The sequence below is a fragment of the Oryzias melastigma genome, linkage group LG11 (genome assembly GCF_002922805.2).
Source record: "Oryzias melastigma strain HK-1 linkage group LG11, ASM292280v2, whole genome shotgun sequence".
Classification (NCBI taxonomy): Eukaryota; Metazoa; Chordata; class Actinopteri; order Beloniformes; family Adrianichthyidae; genus Oryzias; species Oryzias melastigma.
In genome coordinates, this window is record NC_050522.1 from 846,089 (window position 1) to 873,154 (window position 27,066).

At 39.6% G+C, this 27,066-nt stretch overlaps 2 protein-coding genes across 3 annotated transcripts; one reads left to right on the plus strand and one right to left on the minus strand.

Annotated features, from left to right (window-relative positions):
* Positions 1-6,350, minus strand: srd5a1 (steroid-5-alpha-reductase, alpha polypeptide 1 (3-oxo-5 alpha-steroid delta 4-dehydrogenase alpha 1)). Of its 2 annotated transcripts, XM_036214377.1 has the most exons (6): positions 6,143-6,350; positions 5,934-6,049; positions 4,750-4,916; positions 3,592-3,693; positions 339-489; positions 1-253 (listed from the first exon to the last, which is right to left on the minus strand). In XM_036214377.1, the coding sequence occupies exons 1-6, from the start codon at positions 6,239-6,241 to the stop codon at positions 187-189; spliced, it is 702 nt and encodes a 233-aa protein (XP_036070270.1). In that variant the 5' UTR covers positions 6,242-6,350; the 3' UTR covers positions 1-186. The 2 variants fall into 2 exon arrangements, with proteins under 2 accessions (XP_036070270.1, XP_024113615.1); XM_024257847.2 differs by having other exon boundaries at positions 5,934-6,350.
* Positions 6,351-6,723: 373 nt separating this feature from the next.
* nsun2 (NOP2/Sun RNA methyltransferase 2) lies at positions 6,724-26,182 on the plus strand. The gene is made up of 19 exons (XM_024257848.2): positions 6,724-6,933; positions 8,972-9,129; positions 9,965-10,069; positions 10,139-10,244; positions 11,536-11,607; positions 11,676-11,760; positions 11,834-12,026; positions 15,270-15,344; positions 15,418-15,548; positions 17,235-17,308; positions 17,383-17,513; positions 20,633-20,729; positions 20,799-20,956; positions 22,517-22,609; positions 22,683-22,818; positions 23,981-24,061; positions 24,251-24,389; positions 25,441-25,480; positions 25,569-26,182. Exons 1-19 carry the CDS (start codon positions 6,871-6,873, stop codon positions 25,876-25,878), a joined length of 2,247 nt encoding a protein of 748 aa, XP_024113616.1. The 5' UTR covers positions 6,724-6,870; the 3' UTR covers positions 25,879-26,182.
* Positions 26,183-27,066: the final 884 nt, after the last annotated feature.

Sequence of the window (27,066 nt, forward strand, 5' to 3'; positions counted from 1 at the left end):
TTACGATGTTAGACATTTTGTAATTTACTCTGTTCATCTGCAGCCAGCACCATGTAATACTCCGATTTTAAGGTAACAATCCCACTTTTAACTTGTTCTTGAAGCTGTGATGACCTCATTAAAAATGTTTAAAAACATTTGCTTTAGTCAGTGCCTCCTCCAGCCTCCAGGACATCGCTGGTGTTTCTACATCAGAAAGGGAATCAGCGCCTTCCTGTTTTTAGGATAGTCTTCAAACTTAGATAGGTACCATCTGCAGAGAAGGAGCATGGACACACATTTTTACAGACTGCATTTTCAAACCTTTTGTGGCTGAGGGAGGGAGTCGGTATGCTTACTTGTGGTGGGCCACTGCTCTGCTGGTGAGGACCACGGCGGTGAAGATGGCGAAAGCTGCGCTCTGAACAGACCATCCGGCCAGAGCGAAGCCAGCCCACTCTGTTATCTCTCCTAAGAAGTTGGCCCCAGAAATGTACTCGAACATCCCTCCTATGGAGTGAAGGAACAGGTGTTTTATTCTGACCCTCTTACCTCACGAGGAGATGGAGAATTCTTTAGTCTCTATCCTCAACATCACCGATTTGTTCTTCTTTCAGAGACACATTTCACACCTTCAGTTGAAGTTCAACGGGTCATTGTTGGGACGACAGCAAAAACACAATTTTTTAACCTGTTGACACTACAGATTTAATTTATACAATATAACAAATCACGAAAAGGAACTCCGAGTTTCAAGCTTGAGGCTTCTGAATTCAAACCTGGCGTTCAGTGGAGTTCAGATCAGACAAAGAAATAACAGAACGACCAGGATTAAATCGTGAGTCTATTTCAAACGTATAAAAGTCAAGGCCCGGGGGCCGGATCCGGCCCTCCAGGTAATTCTATCCGGCCCTCCAGATCATTTTATTTTATTGTTATTAATGACCCAATGGTATCTTGCTCTTATTTCTAACTATTGACAAAAACTATTTTTATGGAGAGTAAAATATTAAAAGTTATTTCAAGTTTAAGTTGATTTATTCTGGAATAATATTCCTGCCTTTTTATTATTCTTATTTATGTTAAAAAGTTATGGTTTAAAAGTTTTAAAAATTGGCATTCTGCAGCTTTTGGACTATTTTGGCATTTACTAAAATTTTTTAGGGTATTTTGGAGTTTAGATAATATTTCAGCTACATGGTAGCTCTTTTGGCTATTTTAGGCTTTTTCAGTTTTTTTGGATGTTTAGGTGTTTTTTTATGAGTTTTTTAGGCTAATTTGGTAATTGGTTAATATTTTAGCTGGCTATCAGCTTCAGCGTTTTTAGCTATAAATTTCAGCATCTTCAGCTATCAGAACTAACATCTTCAGCGGCCATCTTTTACAACATTTACACTAGCATTGTCGTAGGTAATGCTAGTATCTAGTTCACAATTAGGTTAAAAAGTTACAGTTTAAAAATGTAGTTTTAGAGTGTTCAATAAATGTTTATCCTGTTCGGCCCGCGACCTCAGGTGTGTTTTGGATTTTGGTCCCTTGTGTAATTGAGTTTGACACTCCTGGTCTATTCCAAATCTGAAGTTGTTCCCCCAAAGGTTAAATGAAACCTTTCTCAAGTCTCAGCTCCACAAACCCGCCTCCAGGCGGTTCAGTTATGCTCCACATCAAAACAAGGAGTTTCATTGGAACGCCTCTTTTCAAAACGGGTTTCCAACAAAATACACAACTCAGAAAAACATTGAGCAACGTTTGAAATTGTTAACAGGCAGAAATCTGTGTGAACGGTAAACCCAACCCAAACTTTGAAACTCAAATGATCAGATGTTCCTCAAAATACGGCTCGAGCTTTTTCTTATCGTGCACAAACATTTATGAGGAGAGAATTAGGGCTGTGGATCATGGCTCCCATTCGATTCACAAATCAAGCTCAACGATTCACGAATCGAACCACGATTCTTACTTTTTAATATGTTTATTGCTATGTGTATGTCTATTTAGTGGATGGTTGAAAATGAAAATGATTTGTATTTAATCATCATTTATACCTTAATTCAGAACAGGTGATCAGAATGAACAAAACTGATAAAAAAACACAAACATTCAGATAAAAATAAATTTTGTTTGTCATTTAAAAGTTTTTTTGTCAATCTTCTGGTTCAGCAGTAACCAACACAAAAAGGATAAAAATCACTGCTGTTTTGGATCATTTAACACCAAAACCAGAAAATGTTCTCCACAGTTTTCTATCTTCAAAGTTCTTCAATATTTTACGTTCTAAGCATTACACATTGGTGCAGAGCTCCTATAAAAAGTCTTTTTTTCGCTACAGAATCAGCTGATTCACGTTGATTACATCCACCTTTCAGCAGTATGAGGCTGTTTCTTCAGAATAAGATGGAGTTTCGTTAATTGTGTCAAATGTTGAAGAGTTATCATAACCAAAAGAATGTAAACACTAGAGCTAAAGCTCTGATGTTAAAGCTAATTCATTTTTTCAGAAGTTATGTCTGTGAGCGGAACTTCAGTCTCAGTTTCTGAACAGAAAAAAGCTCTCGCTAGTTTTACTTTGAAAACCGGAAGATTCACCGTCACGAAGATGTGTTTACTTCTGTTGGCAGTACCGCGGATCTTTCGTGGCTACTACCAGATACATTTTGTATAAATAACAACATTAAAAAAATACACAAAAAAATCCTGCATAACATTTACCCCACAAATATGTTCATATCCAAGTTCTCAGATATAGAAAATAACTGCCGTTTTTGTAAGGATGTCCCTGAATCGGTTCTTCGCCTCTTCTGTAAATTCTATCTTGAATTCTGGAATCCAATTAGAACGTTTCGTAAATACTAAATTAAACATTAATATTATAATACATTTCAAACAAATTCTTACATATTTTAATTCTGACGATAAAAAGGTAGAAAGTAGTATAAATGTGTTACTCCTCCAATCCAATCATTTATACATAAATGTAGGGTAAGAAAAACAACTCCCAGATTTGAGGGATTTATCATTGAGTTCTATCAATTTTATGAATATCTTAAAAAGATTAATACTACCAAAGCATGTAACACTGGAATAATTTGTGCTTTTTTGTTTAATGAATAATTCCCTGCACAGAAATTCTCACTCTCCTTTATTGTTCTTCTTTTCCTTTCTTTTAATATTATGGTTATGTCTTATGTGGAATTAATTTCTTCTGCTCGCCATGATTCTAATAAATTTCTGTATATTGTATTTTTCTTGTAAAAATTTGACATTAGTTATTGTTTTCTTGGTGGAGTGCTTCTTGTTGAGATTTGTAATTTTGTATAATGTTCAATAAAGCTCTCTTTAAAAAAAAAAAAAATGCGGCTCTTTTGGCTTTGTTTTAGTTCGTAAACTTAAAATCCTTCATTAATCTGCATTTCAGAGCAAAAATACATCGTTCCCAGATGGTATTATGATCATATTTTACTACAATTTACTACATTTATAAAGATCGCGAATCAGCGATCTTGGACGTCGCGAATATTCGTACTCGAATTTTTGGGAGCAGATCGTGAGTACCTGAACACCCGGATACTCGTTACAGCCCTAGAGAGAATGAACATGAGTGCTGAGCGGTACCTCTGGGAATCTTGTAGCCAGTCTCGCCAGGCTTTCTCAGGTTTCTCAGGATGTGGTCAGAATGCAAGTTCAACAACCAGCCGACCAACCACAGAGCAGACCCTGCAGACAAACAAAGATTCTCTAGCTTTAGCAGGAAACCCTCTACAGGGCATGATGGCCCAATTCTCCCCTTCTCCCTACATTTAGCCCTCCAAATGGAGAGTTATGGGAAAACAGTGTCTTCGAATTCGAAAGTCACTTCCACTCAATGAAGTCACCAATAAATGCTGGTCAGCCAGCGTTAGCGCGGAGCTTCCAGCGCTCAAATATACATAAGAACAGCGGTTTTATAACTTCAAAAAGGTCACGCTACAACAAAAAGTATTTACTTACATGTAAATATAAACTTCTAAGATTCAAAAACCCTCGTCTGTGGCACAGCTCGATGAGGAACCCCTTTGTGAGGGAGGGGTCTGTATCCCTCCACTTGTAGGGTTGGCCCTTAAAAACTATTTCAGACATCCATTCCACTACAAATACCCCTACAAATTGGGTGGAAAAAATCAGATTGGGCCTAAACTTCCTAGAAAAAGCTCAGGTTTGTTATGCAGCAGCTGACGTGGGTGGACTAAAGTCTCCCTTCTCAGATATAATTGTGAAGAATCCACTTGCAGACAGATTAACGTCTTCATTTTCCTCATCTGGGCTGCTATCTGGCTCAAAATTGTGCGGCTGCATAGCTCTGATATGTTTGCCTTTTTTTTTTTCTTGCTGCGCTAATGTTAGTTTGGGCTTGTGAGGTGCTATAAGCTAGCGGGATAGAGTGTACAAAGGGTTTATGGGAAATGAGTAAAAGACTAACTTCTGTGCAAACAGTCCTGCCCTCAACTCCTGCTGCTCTGCTGAAAATATGTCTTAAAAAATGACACAGGGTTTTTGATTTTGCTAAAATCTATATAATCAAAATTAAAAAACCACTGGAAAAATGTTTACAATAGAAAAAAATATATAGTTGAAGTGGGACTTTAAAGAAAAATGATTTTTTGAAAATCTTTTTTCTCCAACCATTCCAAGTTTTCTCTCACTGAATCAGATACTTCGATGTTAACTCGTACCATTATCATCCAAATATGTCCAAACAAAGCTGTGACCTTTGAAGTTTGAAGGTACTCTTACCAAGGATGAAGAGTGGATGTGTGACCCAGTGTGGAGGGAAGTCAGCATAATGGCTCAGATATCTGACCTGCATGTAGCCATTATACAGACAGAAAAGGAAGGCCAAGGCGAAGGACACAAACGGCGTAGCTTTCCCTCCCCGGATTAAAAACGGATAAACGATGGCTCTGTGGAGAAAAAAGAAGAAAACGCGCTCAAGCTGACGTGGACATAAAGCGCGGTACTCAGTCCGCGTATTGTGTGCATACCTGGACAAGAGAATAAAGAACGCTTAATGTGTTTGAAATATTCTGGATCTTCAACTGTATGTTTTGTGGTATTTACAACAGTGTACTTTCTTAAAGTATTCATCAATTATACTAGTTTCCTTTTTAATTTTCAAAAACAAAGACAGACTTTTAGTGGATTATAAACATGCATTATTAAAATATTTCTTAAAAAAGAAATGTCTTAACCTAACTAAATGCTGCCTGTGTGTATATATATATATATATATATATATATATATATATATATATATATACACTTGTTAATACTTGAAAATCTTTAATAATGCACACATATACATGCATATACATATACACATACAGTATATATACACACACACACACACATATATATGTATATATATATTTTTTGAAGGGCCTATACCATGCTTTTCTTAAGTCTTTCTGAGTAAACTATATCCATACATATTTTCATATATTATTTTTGGCAAAGACTTCTGGGAAATTTCTAGCACACTCAAGTTTGAAATGAATATATTGGGACAGCACTAGAAAATGGTGAACGCACTATACAGTCCACTATATAGTGAGTGGTGAGGAATTCGGACATAGCTTTTGTGTTCGGGGGCGGTGCTGGGAGCAAACTCTTCCTGGAAGGGGCTGGTCCTCACTTTGTGATGTCATAATGTAAGAACCCACTGGATTGGGAGGGGCTGGTGCTCAGAGAGTAGGGTTTTGGAGGAATGCGTGAATACTTTTTCATGAAGATAAAACATAATAGACTTAAAGCTCGAAAGAGTTGATTTTGTATGATATAGAGCCTTCAAATGTTTTCAAGTATATTCATTTTGGGTTTGTTGTATATACTTTTCCTTTAAGCTGTTACACTGCTATAAAGGAAGTAATTCTTTTCTTTTTTTAAGTCCACACATATTAGAGAGAAGATAAATGACTTACCTCTGGATGTAGTGACACACGAACATGGCGATGAGCAGCTGGTTTGGAAGCAGAGCGGTTTTGGCGGAGGTCGGTGAGAATATCAGGTATAAAGGCAGCAGCAGCGACGGCAGCTCCTGCACGAACCAGGCGAGCTTCACGTTGACAGGGAAGCCGTATTTGCTGGAGGCGTAACGGCCGTACGGGACGTTTTCAAAACGTAAACTCACAAAAGTGCAGACAGCCATGAAAAGCATGAAATACGCCATGCAGTCCAGCACGTACAGCTCCTCTGCTTCCGACGAGATCCAAAGAAGAAATGACGTCATCGTTGCAAAACTATAGAAACGCACCAAACGACAAAGAAAAGGGAAAGAAAACCAACATTTGTCAGACAGCAGTTAACACCGTCCTGTAAACCTGCCACTGGATAGGAACCAATGAAATCCACGGACGTCCGGGACTTCAACCAATGACATTTGTGGAAGTTTTAACCACCAATCAAATTTCACGACTCATATATGACGTCATGACGCGTCTGTTTTATAAATAATAAACATGTGCTTGTAAAATGTGCAGATTAACCAAAAATATTGCACTAAAAATCTGTAAATTGAAGTTTTTAAATAGAAACAAAGATTTATTTAAGAAAAATCCACTCAATTTTATTCAAACATATTTTATGTTTGGTTTTGCACTAACCTTTGTGAATATTCTTACACATATTTTTTCTAAAATACATTATTTATTTTTTATATTCTGAACGGGGGAAAAAACGCTACCATTTTGTTTTTCTCAGGCGGATTTTTTGGCCACCCAAAAAGGGGTCCTGACCCACGTGAGTCCGAGGCAACACGTTGGTGGCGCACAGAAGAAGAAGTCAGCTTTTTCTTGTTTACCCGTTGGCTCCAGCACACTGTTCCGCAGACTTTTCTCCGCTCCTGTCTGCTCTTCTACCATGGGGAAAAGAAGCAGGCAGAGGAACCGGAACCAGAACCAGAACTCCGGCAGGGAAAACGCGGTGAGAGGTCCTTCGGTCACGGAGCCAGTCCTGTTTGTGTTCGGGCCAGAACCAGAGCTAGTACTACAGGAAGGGCATCAGTGGTGTTTTCCTGATGGTTTACATTGTAGATTCAGAAGTTAAATGTAATGTCGATAGAAACGTCCTGTTTATCTCAGACTGTCTTATAATAGTGGAGACACGTCTGTAAATGCATTCACGAGCCAGAATGCAGGTTTAAAACTAAAGATAGTCCTGAAACTATTCAGAACCACAATACTTTATTTCAATCAGGGGTAATTGTATTTACAGTTAAGCGTCTATCACTAAAATTCCACCGTCAGATATTGAATAAATGGAGAAATCTATTTATAATAGAGTCTAGTGCCCAGTATGTAATATGAAATGCTGTATATTACATGTGTCAAAGTCAAGGCCCGGGGGCCGGATCCGGCCCTCCAGATCATTTCATTTTATTTATTGACCCGATGTTATCTTTCACTTATTTCTAACTTGTGTAATTTTGAAAAAAAAATATATATTTTTATGGAGATTAAAATATTAAAGACTATTTAAGGTTTAAGTTGATTTATTCTGGAATAATATTCCTGTCTTTTTATTATTCACAATTAAGTTAAGAAGTTACAGTTTTACCGTTTTAAAAATTGGCATTCTGCTAGCTTTTTGGACTGTTTTGGCATTTACTGATTTTTTTTTTGCTGTCTTTGAGTTTAGCTAATATTTTAGTCACATGCTATCAGTTGTGGTTAATTTAAGATTTATTTTTTAGGATATTTTGAAGTTTAGCCTTTTTTTGTCTAAATGCTAGCTGATTTGGCTAACCATATATATATATATTTTATCTTTAATTTTTTTAGGTTAATTTGGCATTTGTCTGATGTTTTAGCTGACTATCAGCTTCAGCGTTTTTAACTATTATTTTCAGCATCTTCAGCTATCACCACTAGCATCTTCAGCGGCCAAATTCAACTTACAGCATTCACACTAGCATTATGTCAGGTAATGCTATATATCTAGTTCATAATTATGTTTAAAAAATTATGTTTTTAAAGTTTCAAAACTTTAGTTTTAGAGTGTTCAATAAATGTTAATCCTGTGTTTTGGATTTTGGCCCCTTGTCCGATTGAGTTGACACTCCTGCTGTATATAGAACTGTTACATATCTATAGACCAGGGATCTGCAACCTGTGCCTCTTTTTCTGTTTATTGTAGCTCTTTAGCTTTAAATGAAAAATCCTAATGATTGAATACAATATACATTAGTCATTTCTGTTTAGATTTTTACATGTCAAACAACTAATAAAAAAACATTTAATTTATTGTCAGACATTCTGTAAAGTTTTTTTTTAAATTAGTGTTTTTAATTTATAGTTAGTCAAATAAAAGACTCCAAATGTTGTTTTCTTTTGGTAAATTATTCTTCTAAAGTGTTTAAAATTTTGAACAAATCCAGTTTAAAATGATTGAAAATGATTTAGAGTTGTGTGTTTTGTGCCTCACAGATTTGAGAATGACAATAAAAAGCTCAGTTTATTGTAAATGTTTTAATATTTTTTTATTTAAACAAATATATTCTACTAAAATTATGTTTATATCTTAGAGTAAAGGGGAAAACATGATGGTGGCACAACAAAATCATAATGATAAAAACATCATTTTTGACTGTCTTGCATGTTTAATTTAAGTAAAGCTGCTGAAGCAGGACAAACTTTGACACAGGATGAGTTTTATTTTGAAAGGAATTAGTGTGTGCTGCTGTCTAAAGTAAAATACATATATCGTTAGGTTCTGGTTTTTAAGAAACTGGACCAAATGGCTCTTTTAGTATTAAAGGCTGCAGCCTGTCCTTATCGAAGACTCACCTCCTGGGTGGAAACAGTCCTCACCAGTTTCTCTGTTTTGGTGATGATAAGCTACAGGTAATTCCGCTCTCACCATGATGACACAAAGTCACTAGTGTACTCTGACTCCTCCCCTCTGTCTCAGAACCTTTGCAGACGACAGCACTCTTTTTATGTGTGATTGTTGTGTGTTTCAGGGATGGGGAGCTGGCTACGCCGACATTGTGAAAGAGAACAAGTTGTTTGAACACTACTATAAGGAACAAGGGCTGGTCCCTGAAGGAGAGTTTGAGCAGTTTATGGAGGCCATGAGGGAACCCCTCCCAGCAACCATACGGATCACTGGGTACAAGAGGTGAGCTGCACAACGGAGTAGATTCCTTACAATTTAGGGCAGCGGTGGATTCTTTAGCGCCCCCAAGTGGCTGCATGCTGTCTGCAGCATGGGTACAATGATGGCCGAACTGACAGTTTGAGAGTAGACAGAAGTAGTATCCAAACTCGGGTGCTGCGTCTTCCCTGGGTGGCATTTGTCGCCGCGACAAGTGCTGTCCGAATTCAACGACTCCTTCAAACGCGGCCAACAAATACAGCCTTCTTTTTCCCGATTTCAAGGATTGGCCTGGTGTATCCTTCTATGCTCCCCATATCCCAAGATGCATTGCAGTCTAACCCGAAGATTTACAGACAACAATTGCAGATGGTGCAGCGGGATCCGCAGTTGGAGAAAATTTCCTTTTTAAGTGTAAACGTTGTGTCTCAGCCTACAGCATGTGCCTGTGACGGCGATGCATTTGATCCAACTCCTCCAAAATAAAAAGTTAAATCAAATAACTAAGACAGATTAATTCGGGACTCACAGTTGCTAGGTAACAGGACATTCGCCGATGTAACGGCTGGAATTATCTTACTAGACTCGTCCAAATCCACAGCCGCTAACGCCCAGTCTCGACAAAGGACTCGGTTAACGTTGACCGGGAAGGCAGCGGCCTTTGAAGGATGCAGCACCTGAATTTGGACACATCCAGAGTCGTCCTGCTTGTAGAGTTCTAAATTAAACCTCCTGATGGGTCAAAAGGAAATAATTCTCCTCCTCAGTTTGAAGAAATACATCCGAATGATCTCCAGTAATGTACCTTTGGTCCTTGGTCATTTTAGCTCATTTCATGGTTTTCTCTGTCGCGGTGCAGTCATGCTAGGGAGATCCTTCACTGTCTGAAGGAAAAATACTTCAAGGATCTCCAGGAGCTGGACATCGATGGACAGAAGATTGAAGCTCCTCGGCCTCTCAGCTGGTACGAAACCACCTGATTTATCTAGAAAACCTTCTCAAGCGTCAGCTTCAGCTGTCCTCTCTTGTTCAGGTATCCCGATGAGCTAGCCTGGCACACCAGCATGAGCAGGAAGATCATCAGGAAGTCTCCTCTGCTGGAGAAGTTCCACCAGTTTCTCGTCAGCGAGACAGAGTCTGTGAGTTAGGAAACCATGACATGAAAAACTTAAACTCACCTTTCCAGCTTTCTCTGCAATACTCAAATAATTTGATTCTGAATGATTTTTTTAATGGTATAGATCTGGATTGAAGGAATAAAAATCAATTCATTCATTAATCGTTATACTGCTACTTTGTACAGAACAACACACTAGTTGTGTAATCATTTCAATAGTTCATGTTAAACTTTATCAGGAGATCAGCATTGAAACTGTTTTTTTACTGGCTCCGTCACACAGTACTGGCTCCGCCTCTGTCACGCAGTACTGGCTCCGCCTCCGTCACGCAGTACTGGCTCCGCCTCCGTCACACCGTAGCGGCTCCACCTTTGTCACACAGTACTGGTTCTGCATCCGTCCCGCAGTACTAGCTCCGCCTCTGTCACACAACACTGGCGCCGCCTCGGTCACACAATAATGGCTTCGCCTCTGTCGCAACATACTGGCTCCGCCTAACTCACACATTACTGGCTCCGCCTCCGTCACACATTACTGGCTCCGCCTCCGTCACACCGTAGCTTCTCCGCCTCCGTCACACAGTACTGGTTCTGCATCCGTCCCGCAGTACTAGCTCCGCCTCTGTCACACAACACTGGCGCCGCCTCGGTCACACAGTACTAGCTCCGCCTCGGTCACACATTACTGGCTCCGCCTCCATCACACCGTAGCGGCTCCGCCTCCGTCACACAGTACTGGTTCCGCATCCGTCCCGCAGTTCTAGTTCTGCCTCCTTCACACAACACTGGCTACGCCTCGGTCACACAATACTAGCTCCGCCTCCGTCACACAGTACTGGCTCCGCCTCGGTCACACATTAATGGCTCCGCCTCCGTCACACATTAATGGCTCCGCCTCCGTCACACAGTTCTGGCTCCGCCTCGTCACACAGTACTGGCTCCGCCTATCTCACACGATACTGGCTCCGCCTCCGTCACACAGTACTGGCTCCGCCTCCGTCACACAGTACTGGCTCCGCCTCCATCACACAGTACTGGCTCCGCCTCGTCACACAGTACTGGCTCCGCCTAACTCACACGATACTGGCTCCGCCTCCGTCGCGCAGTATTAGCTCCGCCTCCGTCACACAACACTGGCGCCGCCTCGGTCACACAATACTAGCTCCGCCTCCGTCAAACAACACACATTAAAGTATCCGCCTCCGTTGCAACATACTGGCTTGAAGTCCTGTTTTTTTTTTTTTAAGGCACACGAAAATGAATTTCTACCTTTGGAAAAAAGTCTCTTTAAACGTTCCTGTTGGTCTTTGCAGGGAAACATCAGTCGTCAGGAGGCGGTCAGCATGATCCCACCTCTGCTCCTGAAGATTGAGCCCCATCACAGGGTCAGTTCTTAATGTTGGACAGGATGTCAAACATTTGTTTTCGATTCTATAACAGTGTTTTTGTACAGATTCTGGACATGTGTGCAGCTCCGGGCTCAAAGACGGCCCAGCTGATTGAGATGCTTCATGCAGACATGGACGTACCGTTTCCAGGTCAGTGTGTGAAAATCATATCAAGGTTTTTTTATTTTTATTTTATTCATTCATCTAAACTTGTGCTCCACAGAGGGCTTTGTGATCGCCAATGACGTGGACAACAAGCGCTGCTACCTGCTGGTGCACCAGGCCAAGCGCCTGAACAGCCCCTGCATCATGGTGATCAACCACGACGCCTCCTGCATTCCCGCTCTGCAGGTCGACTCAGAGGGCAAGAAGGACGTCCTCCTCTACGACCGTGTCCTGTGTGACGTGCCCTGCAGGTCAGCAGCTTGTGTGTTACCTAACGTTGAAGGCATGGACCATCATCATTCACCTTACTGAATCTATTGACACCCCAAATAGTTTGCTGTTTCCCCTGATGCATGTTTAAATGTCAGGACAGAACACCGTCTTCATCAGAGACCGAACACGCCTAAACTCAAAATGTTACCGGCCTTTCCTCGGATGTCTCAACAACTTCCTGGAATTTGTTGCTTTTAAAAGTTTTGAATTTGTCATTTTAAGCTGAGTGATGCAAATGTTTTTTTTTTACTTGTTTTATTGCAAATCAGTTGTCATACCATGCAAAAATTACAAAATTGGATACAAATCTAAAATTATTTTCTTCAGGTACCTGTAAATATAGTAAAATTATAAATGTAGATTCCATCTAACGTTTGGATTGTCCACAATGCCTCATTTCTACCTATAGTTTTGTCCATTCAAACATAACTCCCCACTGTGACTCAAGAGAAAAAAAAATACTCAAAAAATGGAAACACATGGAAAATCTGTGTCTATTTTTACGAATAATATATGTTAGAACTGGGAGCCATGTATCCATACTGTATACATCTTTCAGTTTGTTCTTCCATTGGGTAATTGTAGATGCAAAGGATTTTGATTTCAAACCAGTCCATTAAAAGAAGCATTTGTGATTACAGCTGCAGATCTCTAAGCATTGTGGGAAACAATGGAGGCTCTGAACGAAGAGGCAGGTGTTCGTAGGGTTTCTCTCCTGAAGCTGTTGAGCACTTGAAGGTCCTGTAGTCTTTTCTGGAAGGGTTCAGTCTCCTTTTGCCGTTCTTGTTTAAATTGTGTAATGGAGACAAGAGTGTTGCTAGCTGCATTTAACGCACATTCAATACAGGTATGATGGTGTTCACACTGGACGAGAGTTTATTAGCACATGTGTACCACCTGCAGCTGAAAGAGGCTTGGTCCAAAAATGTCAAAATGATCCAAATCTCATGATTTGGGCAGAAAACAAAAGAAGTTTGGTTCAATGCTAGCGTTCTTGCAATGATGTATATAGATTAACATCGTAAGAGCGGTTTGGGTTTATCTCTCTTAAAAAAATAGAACAAAGGAAGAAATGATTGAAGAGTTCCTCAAAGCTTTTATAGTAAAGTTCAACTTTAAAATAAACAAATGTCTTCTCTTTATAAGTGGAAAAACATGCCCCCCCCTCTCCTTTTCATCACAAAATTATGATTCCTCCTCCATCCCAAAATACTGTCCCCCGCCCCATCACACATTGCTGGCTCCACCCATCACACAATACTAGCTCCGCCTCAATTGCTTTATACTGGCTCCTCCTCCCTTCACTATATACTGGCTCCTCCTCCGTCACTATATACTGGCTCCTCCTCCCTTCACTATATACTGGCTCCTCCTCCCTTCACTATATACTGGCTCCTCCTCCGTCACTTTATACTGGCTCCGCCTTCATCCCAAAATACTGGCTCCGCCTCATCACACGTTTCTGTCTCTGCCACAAAAAGATAGCTCCACCCCATGACACGTTTGTGGCTCCGCCTCTGTCACAGAATTCTGGCTCAGCCTGTTAGGGCTGTGCCGAGATCCGGGTGCTCAGATTCTTGCGATCTGCTCCTGAAAATTCGGGTACAAATATACTCAACGTCCAAGATCGCTGATTTGCAGTCTTTATAAATATAGTAGAGTGTAGTAAAATATTATCTCGGGATGATCTATTTTTTAATTCAGAGTAATAAACAAAACAGAAAGAGCGGCGCTAGTGTCACCAGAAGTAAACAAATATTCAAGTCAATGAAGCTTCTGGTTTTCAAAGTAAGACTAGCAAGAGATTTTTCTATTCATAAACTGAGACAGAAGTTCCGCTCAGACAAAAATGAATCAACTTTAACTCTGGAGCTTAAAGTCCAGTGTTTACATTCGTTTGCTGATGGTAACTCTTCAACAGTTGATGTGATTAACGTAACTTCAGTGGATTCTTCAGCCTCGCGCTGATATGCTGCTCTGCACAGCTGAACTCTGCTGATTCTGCCACGGAAACCCCCCGACGTTTTTCATACAAACTCTGCACCAATATGTAAAGCTTAGAACGTAAAATATTGTAGATCTTTGAGGATGGGAAAACCGTGGAGAACATTTTCAGGTTTTGTAGATAAATTATCCAAAACAACAGTGATTTTTTTTAATGCTTTTTTCTTTATATTATTGCTTAACTTAACCAGAAGGTTGACGAAAAAAATACAATAAAAAAACTTGTTTAAAATGACAAACACCATTTCTTTCCAAGTCTTTGTGTTTCTATCAGTTTTGTGGATTCTTATCTCCTGTTCTAAATAAAGGTATAAATGATGGTGATTTAATACAAATAAATTCTATTTTCACCCAACCAGAACAAAGCAACTAACATTATATTAAAATGTAAGCATTGTGGTTCGATTCGTGAACCGTTGAGCTTAATTTGTGAATCAGATCGGATCCCCACCTAAGTAAAGATCCATAGCTCTACCGCCTACATCGCAAAATACTCACTCCGCCTCCATTGCTATATACTGGATCCACCTCCATCCCAAAATACTGTCTCTGCCTCATCACACGTTTCTGGTTCTCCCTCTGTCACAGGATAATTACTTTGCCTCTGTCGCAAAATCCTGGCTCAACCCCCTCATAATTACATGTTAATTTTCTACTTTTTTATTTGTTTCTTTGTATTTCACATTCAGAACTATTGGGGTTTTGTTTGTTCGATCAATTATTGTTCTGAAATTCAAGGGTTTAATTTTTTTTGTCAGTAGGTCTCTGAAATAGGCTGACAGACTGGTCCTAAATGTTTGATATCATGGTCTTCAAAAGTCTTTAGTTGAACTTGAAACTTTAGGAACCCTATAAACAGCTGTTTGTTTCCCTTCGTGTTCTGAGTTTGTGAGAAGAGGACTTCTCTGTGAGGTCATTAAAGACTGGAACACTGGACAGACTGGATATGCAGAAGATGCAAACGAGTAAAAAATCAGAAGTTTCTCTTCATAACTTAAGGACTTTGCTAAGCCAACTATCAAAGTGTTCTTCAAGTCCAAAGTGAGCCGTCAGAGTTCTAATCTGCTTTAAGTGTCTGCTGTGTCTCCAGGTTCATTTCCTCTCAGCTGCTCCATTTCTGGGATATGTGTGACTGTTTCCCTTTAGCTGATCAGAAATCTTAATTTTCAAATTTTCATTCAAATTCAAATATGGCTGCTCTGCTGTGTGCTCTGCAGCGGCGATGGGACCATGAGAAAGAACATAGATGTGTGGAAGAAATGGACGACCAGCAACAGCCTGCACCTCCATGGGTGAGTGAGCATCCTCTGCTGCAGTCCCTGATGAAGCAACCAGCTGGAGTCTGTGTGTGTGTGTGTCCTGAAGACTGCAGCTGCGGATCGCCGTGCGGGGCGTGGAGCAGCTGGCAGTTGGAGGTCGGATGGTCTACTCCACCTGTTCTCTGAACCCCATCGAGGATGAAGCCGTCATCGCCGCTCTGCTGGAGAAGAGTGAAGGTAACCTTCACAGCCGGGCGGTTCAGGCCCACACACACTCGGTCATGAAGAACTATGACCCAAAGATTGTTAAATGTAAATAATAATAAATAGTTAAGCATACATATTGTAGTGCTACAGTCAGATTAGCTCCAGATTTACACGGGCCCGTCTCTGGCCCGTCTCTGGCCCGTCTCTGGCCCGTCTCTGGCCCGTCTCTGGCCCGTCTCTGGCCCGTCTCTGGTCCGTCCCCTCTCCCCCTGGACCCTGGAGGAGTGGTCTGTCCTGCCTCCCTGTGATGAGTAGTTCATCCTGCTCTCTTCTCTCGTCAAATCCCCTCTTCTTCCTCAGCGTCCTTCTTTTGTGTCATAAATTATGTTCTTTTTTGAACCTCCACAATTAAGCTTTCGTCCTTGGTGGTGGTATCCGCTCTGTTAAAGTGTATTATCGCGTGAGCATGTCAACCTTAAATATGAAATAAATTGTTTTATTTTGAAATCCAGGACCTGTTGCCAATTCTCCCCCTTTTTTCCACTAAGTTGACACATCAACAGAGTGGAACTAGAACTTTTGGCATTGCGCTGCAGAGGACTAGATATGAAACATCAGGCGATGTTCACCGAAATGAAAATAAAACTGGAGATCTTTTTTATTGTTGTAAGAAAAGCACCTTAAGCCCATGCAGCTGCAGCGATCTGCTGTGACGGTGTAGGAACCACATGTGTTCACCTGTCTGATCAGTATGGTGATGTCACACTGCCGTAACACCACTTAGACAAGCTATTTACCGTCAGATCTGCTTGGGCTGTCATCTACATTTTTACATGGACACATTGACCCTCCCTCAAAACTGCTCTCTTTATTGTTGCAAAAAAAAGAAGTTTAACACCAGCCGCACATATTAAAATAATTACGTGCAAATTATCACTTTTTGTTTAAAAAAAACAAAACCTAAATAAAATTAAGCCTTCAATGCACTTAAAATATATGCGGGCAATGCATCAATGTGCTTCTTGACCGTTCATGATGCGTGGGATCAACCTGTATTTCTATCAGTTTTTGTGCTGGTTGGACGTAAATACTTGAGAATGACATCATCCATGTTTTAAATCATTAGTAAATATTAGGGCCACGTTTTGGTTATAATTCCCAGAAACGATTCAATTCAAAAGAGCCTGAATCGATTCGATTCAAATTTTTTCTTTTTTTATTCTTTCCATTCTTCAATTCAATTTTGAGTTTACACATTTATCCACATTTGTTTAGAAATAGATTATTAGATTAGATCCATTAAATGTTACCATCAAGCTAACAGACTTTAGGTTTATTTGCTAAATCGATTTAAATCTTTGTGAATCAATTATTGATCTAAGCCTAGATCGATTCCAATTGATTAATAGACTTTATTAACCCAGCCCTAGTAAATATAGTCTTATACATTGGCGATGAATCAAAGTAGCATGCTTCCCAGTCTGATTCCTGTCTATTAAAATGAGTTTTCTATCCTGCTGTGATTCCTCTCGATCGGGTTATTTTGTTGTCATGGTTTGTGGGGTTGATTGAGAAAGATTGTGCCCCCCGTTATGATTCCTTGCGTACTTATTCGGACCTCCTCAGTTCTCTGGAAGACTCGATGCATAGTAATCACGGTGTGACTGCAGCAGTAGAGGTCGTGGAAGGATTCACACATCCATGACCTCTTTTCAGGAGCGTTGGAGCTGGATGACGCCTCAGCGGACCTGCCAGGACTCAGGTACATGCCTGGAGTCACTTCGTGGAAGGTACTGCAGGCCGAGGACTCCATCATTGCTGGGGTAGACAGAACCACAGATTATTTATGCCCTTTCTTCTCCAGCTGATGACCAAGGAGGGCCAGTGGTACGGCGACTGGTCCGAGGTTCCCAAAGCCCGGCACACACAGATCCGACCCACCATGTTCCCCCCCAAAGATCCAGAGAAGGTGTCCAGCATGCACCTGGAGAGATGGTACCGACACACAAACCGATTCATCACATGCACAGTAAACACACACGTGTATGCATGTATTCATGCACACATACACATGTATTCATGCACACATACACATGTATTCATGCACACATACACATGTATTCATGCACACACTCCCCTGTGTGAGCTCTTCCCATGTCTACCTGCAGAGGGAGCTGTTTCCTGTCTAATCTGTTTCTGCATGTCCTCACGGTGGGGGGTGGGGGTGTCACAAAGCATCACAGGGTTCCCCAACAATACCTTAAAAAGTCTTTACAGCATTGAATTTATACATTTGGAAACAATACCTTCAAAAGTCTTGATTTTTGATATCTGAACCTTAAAATAGTGCTGCTTTGAAACTTCTCCGTTTCACATTTCATGTCAAAAATGTAATTTTTTCAGCCAAGGTTATTTTGATCCAATGAATTAAACAACAGGAAAACCAGTCATTGTGCACTAATACGCTGAATACTCACTGTTGTTTTGATCAGGGTCTGAAAAGTCTTGAATTTGGAAATAAGGTGTTAAAAAGTCTTACATTTTGATATTTCCGTCTTAAAATTAGTGCAATTTTTATTCTTTTTCGCATGAATTTTAAAGCTTGACTGCACTTAGCTTAAATGTTTTTGCCTTTGTGTTCAAAAAACTGGAAATGATTCAAAACTCTACAAATTCATCCATGTTTCTGCTCTCTTTATCGTACTTTGATTAATCTCCCGCTCTGCATTAGCACACACATCAATATTTTTTTTGTTATTTGTGGTATCCATTTTGTTTTATTTAACACAGAGAAAAATGCCAACTGGTTACAGCAATTTTTTTGATTAGTCACCTTCAGTTTCACTGCACCAAAGTTTTAATAATGAAGTAATGAGAGTGTACGTAGTCTAGTCATTGTAATTTAACTAGATAAATGGCATTACCTTCAATAATGCTAGTTTGAATGCTGTAAGCTGAATGTGGTTGCTGAAGATGGTATGTCTGATAGCTGGAAATGCTGAAATTGAAAGCTAGCTAAATATGCTTAAGCTGATTGTTAAAAAAATGCTGAAGCCTAAAGCTCACTAAAATACTAGCTAAATGACAAATTAGCCCCCCAAAAATTAAAAATGTCTGATTTCACCAAAACAACTCCCATCATGGTAAAATATTAGCTAAACTTCATATTATCACCAAAAAAACCTGGGGAAAAAATTGCCTAACTCCTAGTATAATGCTAAAATGTATTGGCTAAACTCCCAATTAGCTTAAAAAACTGGAAAATTGTCAAAATTAGCCAAAAACAGCTAGCATGTTGCCAAATAAAAGCTACACTGGAAAGTACCCCAAAAATCCAGTAGTTTCTGAACATTTTAAATTGAATGGTGTCTCTAACTCAATGTATGCAGAAGTTCACAAGTTTCAAAGTGCATAAAGTTTTTGAAGGATTTGTGTCATTCATTTCCTTTAGGGCATTTGCTGCTCAATATTTCAAAAACTATAAAGTTTTTAAATACCAAAATTACAACCAGCAATGTTGTGAACAAGCTGAACATTTTGATACCAAGGTTACTTAAATGGTTGAAAGTTTGAGTTTTTAGGTGGAGAAAAACGTACGTAAGGAGCTGGAGAATTGCTGGAGTGAGAATGCTTTACAGCATTTACACAATTACTGAAATTTAAACTGTAATTTGTTACGTTACTCCGTTGCTGACAAGTAATTGTTCTGAAATTTAAGAATTTCGTTTTTTCTTTGTTCGTAGGGCTGGGACATAGGTAGAGAAATTAGTAGAGCTGTCAGGCGATTAAATTTTTTAATCGCAATTAATCGCATTTCCCGAGTTAACTCGGGATTAATCGCATATTAATATTTGGCCTTTTTTTTAGGAAAAAAATGTGTGCTTCGTGGAATTCAGCAGTTCTACATTAATTATGAAAACAAGAATGGTAAAATTAATAGTTTTAATCAGAAATACTTTATTTTGTAACATTGTATTGAGATAAACTTTCTTAACAATAAAAGGCTGTAACATAAAATGCCTAACAAAAGCCCAAGTGCAAGTGAAGGGCATTTTAAATTCTAAACTTCAATCTACGTTCAGTAAAATAAAATAAAAAAACATCAAAAATAAAATTTCCATAACATTTTCATGTTCATTTTTTGTCAGGACCAAATCTTTTCCTCCTCTGCTGAACTACAGTAATACATGAAATAGAGATTTATCATTTCCAATTAACTTTTGTTTTTTAAAACATTAAAGACTGAGAAAAGCGGGATACTCTGGATAGTTTGACAGTCTGTTACTGCCGCGTTCTCTGGCTGCAGCTCGATGCAGCGACGTGTCCAGCGGAGCTCACGCCATGAATATGCCGGCAGACAGACCGCTATGCTGGGGCTGGATCACGCTTAAACCTCCAGAACATTTAAAACGTCCCCCGGTGTGCTTGCTGTTCGGAACGTCGGGGGTCCGCAGCTCTTGGGACGCGGCGCCGGACGCGAGCCGGTACCACCAGACGTGGTAATTGATGCGAACAGGAGCCGGGTTAGGGTGCAGGAGCTCTCCAGGTCCTAGCGCCAGGCAGGTTCTAGCTCGCAGCTCGGAGGTTGGAGACCCGCCCGTGATCTAGTGAGAGCAGCCGGTGAGTTAAAGGGCGGGACGCCCGCGCGCGGTATGGAAAGGCACATATGAGAAAAATCCCATTGACTGTAAAAATAATGGACTTATCGAACTATGAGGTCCCCCCATTATATACAGTCTATGGAAAATCCGCAATTAATGGGTCAAAAAAATTGTCGGCGTGAAGCACGTGTCAGATTAATGCGTTTTTAACGTGCTAAATCTGACAGCCCTAGAAATTAGTCTTAATTTTTCTTATGTAAGGTCTTAAAAAGTCTTGAATTATATAAAATAAATAAGTAAAAGAAGACCATACAGGGCAGACCATAAACAACAAGCTACAGTTTGGGTCAAAAATGGGAATAAATTAATAAAATTGGAAATAATTGATCAAATGGGGATTTGTCAATAAAATGGGAAACAGCCTAAAAATTGGTCTTAATTTTTGACATGCATAGTCTTGAAAAGTCTTAAATTTAACTTGAAGAAACCTTTTCTGTTTGTGTTTCACATCAGCATGAGGATTCTTCCTCATCACCAGAACACTGGAGGATTCTTCGTGGCGGTTCTGGTGAAGAAGGCTCCAATGCCCTGGAACAAAAGACATCCCAAGGTGCTGCCCAGAAACGCTCCCCGAGTCCGGCTGAAACCCATTCGCTCATTTCCTCTGTTTTCATACCAGCTCAGGAAGGACGGCTCAGCAGCTCCAACTGGGGGTCCTGCAGTCACTCCCTCCCCTGCAGACACGCCCCAGGAGGGGGAGGTAGAGGGAGGAGTCCCCGAAGGGAAGGTCGACGGGGCGCCTCAGGAGACGGGTGCTGCGGGAGACCGGGCGTGTGGGTGAGTCTGTCTGTAGAGCCGGATCAGGCTCCAGATTATTTTATTATTAATGGCCCAATGTTATCTTGCGCTCATTTTTAACTTGTATAATTTTGACCAAATATATTTTTATGGAGAGTAAAAATTGTTATTTAAGGTTTACATTTATTTATTCTGGAATAATATTTCTGCCTTTTTATTTTTTAAATTAAGTTAAAAGTTACAGTTTTAAAAATGGGCATTCTGCTAGATTTTTGGAGAATTTTGGCAATTACTAAAAACATTTAGGGTATTTTAAGCAAAAATTTCAGCTACATGCTAGCTGTTTTGGCTAATTTACGCCTTTTTCAGATTTTAAGGATATTATGAAATCAAGCAATTTTTTTAGCTACATGCGAGATGTTTTGGCTAATTTAGGCTTGTTCTGTTTGTTTTTTAGGTTGTTTTAGAGTTTAGCTAATGTTTAGCTAATATTTCAGCTACATGCTAGCTGTTTTGGCTAATTTAAGCTTTTTTCAGTTTTTTAGAATCATTCTAAATTTAGCAATTTTTTTGTTACATGCTAGCTGTTTTAGCTAATTTGAGCATTTTTCAGTGTCTTAGGATATATCTAAGTTTAGCTATTTTTTTAACTACATGCTAGCTGTTTTGGCTAGTTTGAGCTAATATTTGCATGCTAGCTGTTTTAGCTAATTTACGCCTTTTTCAGATTTTAAGGATATTATGAAATCAAGCAATTTTTTTTAGCTACATGCGAGATGTTTTGGCTAATTTAGGCTTGTTTTGTTTGTTTTTTAGGTTGTTTTAGAGTTTAGCTAATGTTTAGCTAATATTTCAGCTACATGCTAGCTGTTTTGGCTAATTTAAGCTTTTTTCAGTTTTTTAGAATCATTCTAAATGTAGCTATTTTTTGTTACATGCTAGCTGTTTTAGCTAATTTGAGCATTTTTCAGTGTCTTAGGATATTTCAAAGTTTAGCTTTTTTTTTTTAGCTACATGCTGTTTTGGCTAATGTAAACTTCTTTGTTTTTTATAGGATATTTTGAATTTTAGTTATTTTTTAGCTACATATTAGCTTTTTTTGGCTAATTTAGGCCTTTTTCAGTTTTTTAAGATATTCTGAAGTTAAGCTATTTTTTAAGCTACATGCTAGCTGTTTTGGCTAACCTAAGTTTTTTTTTAATAGTTTTTTAGGCTACTTTGGCATTTGGCTAATAATTTAGTTGACTATCAGCTACAGCAATTTCAGCTAATATATTCAGTGTTTTCATCAGTTTCAGCATCTTCATCTATCAGCATTAACATCTTCAGCGACAAAATTCAGCTTACAGCATTTACACTAGCGTTATTGCAAGTAATACTATAAATCTAGTTTATAATTCTGTTAAAAAGTTATGGTTTTAACATTTAAGCATTTTGTTTTAGTGTTCTTTAAATGTTTATCCCGTTCGGCCAGCGACCTTAGATGTGTTTTGGATTTTGGCCCCTTGTGTGATTGAGTTTGACATCCCTACTGTAGAGACTTTAGCACGGACATCCATCTGTAGTTTTGTCTCAGACGAGTCCTCTCTGCGTTCCCAGACCCCCGCCCTCTAAAAAGCTGAAGCTGTTTGGTTACAAAGAAGACCCCTTTGTGTTCCTGACTGAAGACGACCCCGTCTTCAGCACCATTCAGTGAGTCTCCACCTGTCCATCGTCTATAGAGGGGTTTTCTGATGTCTCAAAAGCTTTTCCTTTTTCTCCTCAGATCTTTTTATGATCTATCTCCTAAATTTCCCAAGCTCAACGTTCTGACGAGGACCCACGAAGGCAAGAAGAGACACCTGTACATGGTGTCTAAGGAGCTCCGCAACGTCCTGCTCAACAACAGCGAGCGCATGAAGGTGTGTTTCCTCCAGATGAAGCTCACGGAGGATGTCTGCTCAGAAAAAAACTACGTTATGCTACGTTATGAAAACCACTAAAAGTTAGATTTTTCACATTGCAAGTTTTTTTAATATCAAGCAGCCCGTTAGCACTTAGCTGCTAGCGCTTGGAAAATGCACCAAGAACTTTAAAAATTTGTGCTGAAACAAAAATTCCTCAAATTTAAATGTAAACTTCTGCGCTTCAGAACGCACTAATGTCCTCAGAACTCCCTACTGGCGTAGGGATACACAGCCTTAAAGGGTAACCAAACAGGGAAGTTGGAGGCTGACTCCACCCACAGCTGAAATGTGAAAATCCAGTCAGAGGGGCGGGGCTTGGGAACAGGACTGTCATCATTACTGGATAGATTGTGACGCAGAACTTCTGAAATGACGTGAGACTTTAATGGTGAAAAATTCAACTGTAATACCTCAATTCAACCTGTAGGGGGCAGCACACAGATGGTTTTTAACTATATTTTTATGAATTAAACAATTTTATTATAATTTATCAAGAAATTGGCAATGACCAACAGACTTTTAAAGCCCCATTTATAGATGTCAACAGACAAAAAAAGTTTGGTTACCCTTTAAGTCCTATCCTTTTGTATTAAAAAAAACGACTTTGGACACCACGACCACTCCGGATGCAAAAGCATCCAAATGCTTGGACTGGTCACTCCAAGGTTCCGCCTCTTTTCACTAATGTTTTTTTTGTTTTTCTTAAGTCTTAAGCACACAGCTTCCAGAGTGACACTGCTTTCATGTTCTTCCATCCTTTTTTTCTTATTAGTTGATCTTAATTCACAAAGATCACATCTTGACCTGCAATTATTGTGTTGGATTTCATCACCACTGTTGTGATAATTACCTGTTCTGATCAAACAGAAGGGATTTGAGTCAGAATTTAAAAGTCAGAATCACAGCTTCTATTAAAAAATTAAATGATTATAACTCATGATCATTTTGATGTGAAAATGTTTTTTTTTTGTTGGTGAAGTGTCTCGTCTTGTTTTGCTTCTTAGAAGTGAAACTACTACAAACACTCTTCACTCATTGACTCACTGTCTTAATGCTGTTCACGTTCAGCAACACAAAGTCACGTTAACACAGAACTGAAGTTGTTTTTGTGGCTCAGGTCATCAACACAGGAGTGAAGGTGTGGTCTCGGAACAGCGATGGGGAGGAGTTTGGCTGCGCCTTCAGACTGGCTCAGGAGGTTTTTATCCAGTTCTAGAACCGTCATCTTTGCAACCTCATTACAAAAATCCTGACATGTCTTCAACCAAATACACATGTACTACATTGTATTTAGTTAGTAAACAGCTTTGATCTCTGGAGACGAGACTGAGATTCTGCTCTTTAATCAGGAGCAGCTCTTGGTTTACAGTAAAGTTTCTCCCATCAGGGTATCTACACCCTTCAGCCGTACATTCGCTCCAGGATCATCAGAGTCAGCGTGAATGACATCAAAGTGCTGCTGACCCAGGAGAACCCCTTCCTCAGCAAGCTGGAGGAGGATGCTCACGCCCAGGCCAAGCAGATGGGTACGTGTCAAAGGATATCCTTCCTGTTTGAGCAGCTAAAGTACTGACCACAAACGGCCTTCTGAAGCTACAGGTTCATGTGAAGACATCAGATCGTGTGACTACAGAAGGTCTCAGTGGAACTGAGAGCATCATTCATAGCTTGTGAGGTCGTTCCAGCTCTGGCTGATGGGGATGTTGTTATGCACACAATGAACTGACTCCACGTCATCGTTACTGTCGGTTAATAGAAACAGATTTACAATTGATGGAAACTCATTTGTGTTCAGAGCGGATGGGCTTAGAACGAAGGCCGACACAAATGATTATTTTGATAGTCGACTAATTGTTGATAATTTTCTGATTAGTCGACTGAACGAAAAATTAAACCCAAAAATCTTATTTTAATTATTTTAATTTTAATAGTCGATTAGTCATGACTAGTCGACTATGAAGTTAGTTGTCGGCAATTTTAATATTCGATTAGCCGTGACTAGTCAACTATAGAATTTGTCATAGACTATTTCAGTAGTTGATTGGTTGTCTGCAATCTTAATAGTTGATTAGTCGTGAGTAGTCGACTATGAAGTTAGTCATCAGCAATTTTAACAGTCAATTATTCATGACTAGTCGACTATGAAGTTAGTTGTCGGCAATTTTAATATTCGATTAGCCGTGATTAGTCAACTATAGAATTTGTTGGAGTCTATTTTAGTAGTCGATTAGTCATGACTAGACGACTATGAAGTTAGTTGTCGGCAATTTTAATTGCCCGTTGGTCGTGACTAGTCGACTAATCATATTAGTCATGGACAGTTTCAGTAGGGGATTAGTCACGACTAGTCGACTATTGAAACTGTCGATGACTAATTTAATAGTTAATCAGTCATGACTAATCGACTAATCGTGGCAGCCCTACTCTGAAAACCTTTTTCCTAAACTGTACATTGTGTACTGATCCAAATACTACGGGGCTACTTTGTGCTACCCACACGTGTTTGTATTTCTGTGTCTTTGGGTGGACCGCTGAGCTCCTCCTTGTTCTGAAGCTTTGTCTGTACGTTCTCCACAGGAATGGGAAGCATCGTCCTGAAGTTCATCCCAAGCCCAGAGTAAGCTTCACCTCTACGTTCTCTGGAGTCTTTTATTGCATGGAGTGATGGACTGGTTGTGATCTCTCCTGTCACCCCCCACTATCAGGACCCCCACAGAGCCTCAGTGTCCCATCCAGCTGTGTGGCTGGAGGGGAAAGACGTCGATCCGAGCCTTCGTTTCTCGCAACGAGCGTCTCCACTACCTCCGCATGTTGGGAGTGGAGGTCTTCAGAGACAAGCAGGGCCTGGGGCAGAAAAAGGAGGAGGAGGGGGCCCCGGGTGGACGGGAGGGAGTGGAGGTGGATGAAAGGGACAAAGAGGAAGGTGAGGCGGCGGAGGCGGAGCCAGGGGACGGCAGTGAACAGGGATCTTCAGGGGCAGAGGACGGGAGCAGCTCCAGGAGGAACGACAGCTGAGGGTCTCAGAGGACAGAAGGTTGAAGGGGGCCAAAGCCTCCTCCTCTGTTTAGGTTTTTCCTTTTTTTACTCCAAAGTCGGATATTTTAGTTAAAAAGCTTTAAAGTTATTTTTTTAAGTTGAAGCTCTGTTGTTTGTTTTTTTTTATCCTGAAGATTCCTGATTATCGTCTGATTTTTCACAATGATGAGACTGAAAAGTTTTTGAGAAAGATTCATCTCAGCTCTACAAAGAAAATGTTCAATATGTCTTTGAAGTTGAAAAGTGAGCAAGCTCAATGATTAAAGTCCTGTTTATTATGGGATGTCACGTCTGACGGTTCTGCTAAAAACCTTCTCATGTTCTGATAGGTTCCTCACTGGACGAGCAGGTGGTGGTACAGTCATGGTTTGGGTTCTAACTATTCAGAGTTACAATATTTAGGGTTGGTTTTTAAGTTCTTGACTTAAAATGATAGAAATAACTTGATTTTTACCACGCTGGTTGAGATCAGTCTAGATCAGGGGTCTAGAACCTTCAGTTCTTAAGGAGCCATTTGGGTCAATTTCTTTGACAACATCCAACAGGAACCACAAAACGTTTCAGGAAAATAAGACACTGATTTGTTTTTATATTGATGTTACTATTATGATAACTATAAACAAACTTTTTTTGGGGGACAAAATAAAATAAAGTTTTTTGTTTTTTTTTCAAAGCATAAAATATTTCATTTCGCATGACTTCCTTTCAAAATAAGACATCCTGTATCACAATTGATCATTTCAATGCAGCAAATCATTATATTTTTAATTTTCAGACAAAGCTTTGCAAATCTAATGAACTTAATCAAAGTGACATGTTTTTACAAAAACTTCAAATCCTTGAATTTGTTTAAAAATAGAAAATCTTGAACTCAAAAATCTGTCAAAAGATGCATAATGTCCTTCAACTGTTTGTAAATGAGTTGAATCAAGTTGTATTTATTTTTAACTTTACGACTTTCATTCTTTTTACAGTTATACTTTTTAAAAAGGTTTTATTATCCTTTTGCAGACCCTTAGTCTAGATCATTGATCTGGTTTATTTGAGGAGTGTTTGTTTTCCACTGAGGAGAGTGAGGTGGTTTCAGAACTACACGCAGATCTTAGACAATCTGCTTGATGCTCATCAGCTTCTAAAAAGTCTTGCAGTATCTGAACTTTTTTATTT

Bases quoted from the DNA above. Each gene is read 5' to 3' on its own strand.
- srd5a1 (XM_024257847.2), bottom strand. From the start codon at position 6,241: ATGACGTCATTTCTTCTTTGGATCTCGTCGGAAGCAGAGGAGCTGTAC. The intron at 4,917-5,933 runs GTAAGTCATTTA...TTTTCTCCACAG, and splicing joins GTGTGTCACTACATCCAGAG to AGCCATCGTTTATCCGTTTT. The intron at 3,694-4,749 runs GTAAGAGTACCT...GTTTGTCTGCAG, and splicing joins ACATCCACTCTTCATCCTTG to GGTCTGCTCTGTGGTTGGTC.
- nsun2 (XM_024257848.2), top strand. From the start codon at position 6,871: ATGGGGAAAAGAAGCAGGCAGAGGAACCGGAACCAGAACCAGAACTCC. The intron at 11,761-11,833 runs GTCAGTGTGTGA...TGTGCTCCACAG, and splicing joins CATGGACGTACCGTTTCCAG to AGGGCTTTGTGATCGCCAAT. The intron at 15,549-17,234 runs GTAACCTTCACA...ACCTCTTTTCAG, and splicing joins TCTGCTGGAGAAGAGTGAAG to GAGCGTTGGAGCTGGATGAC.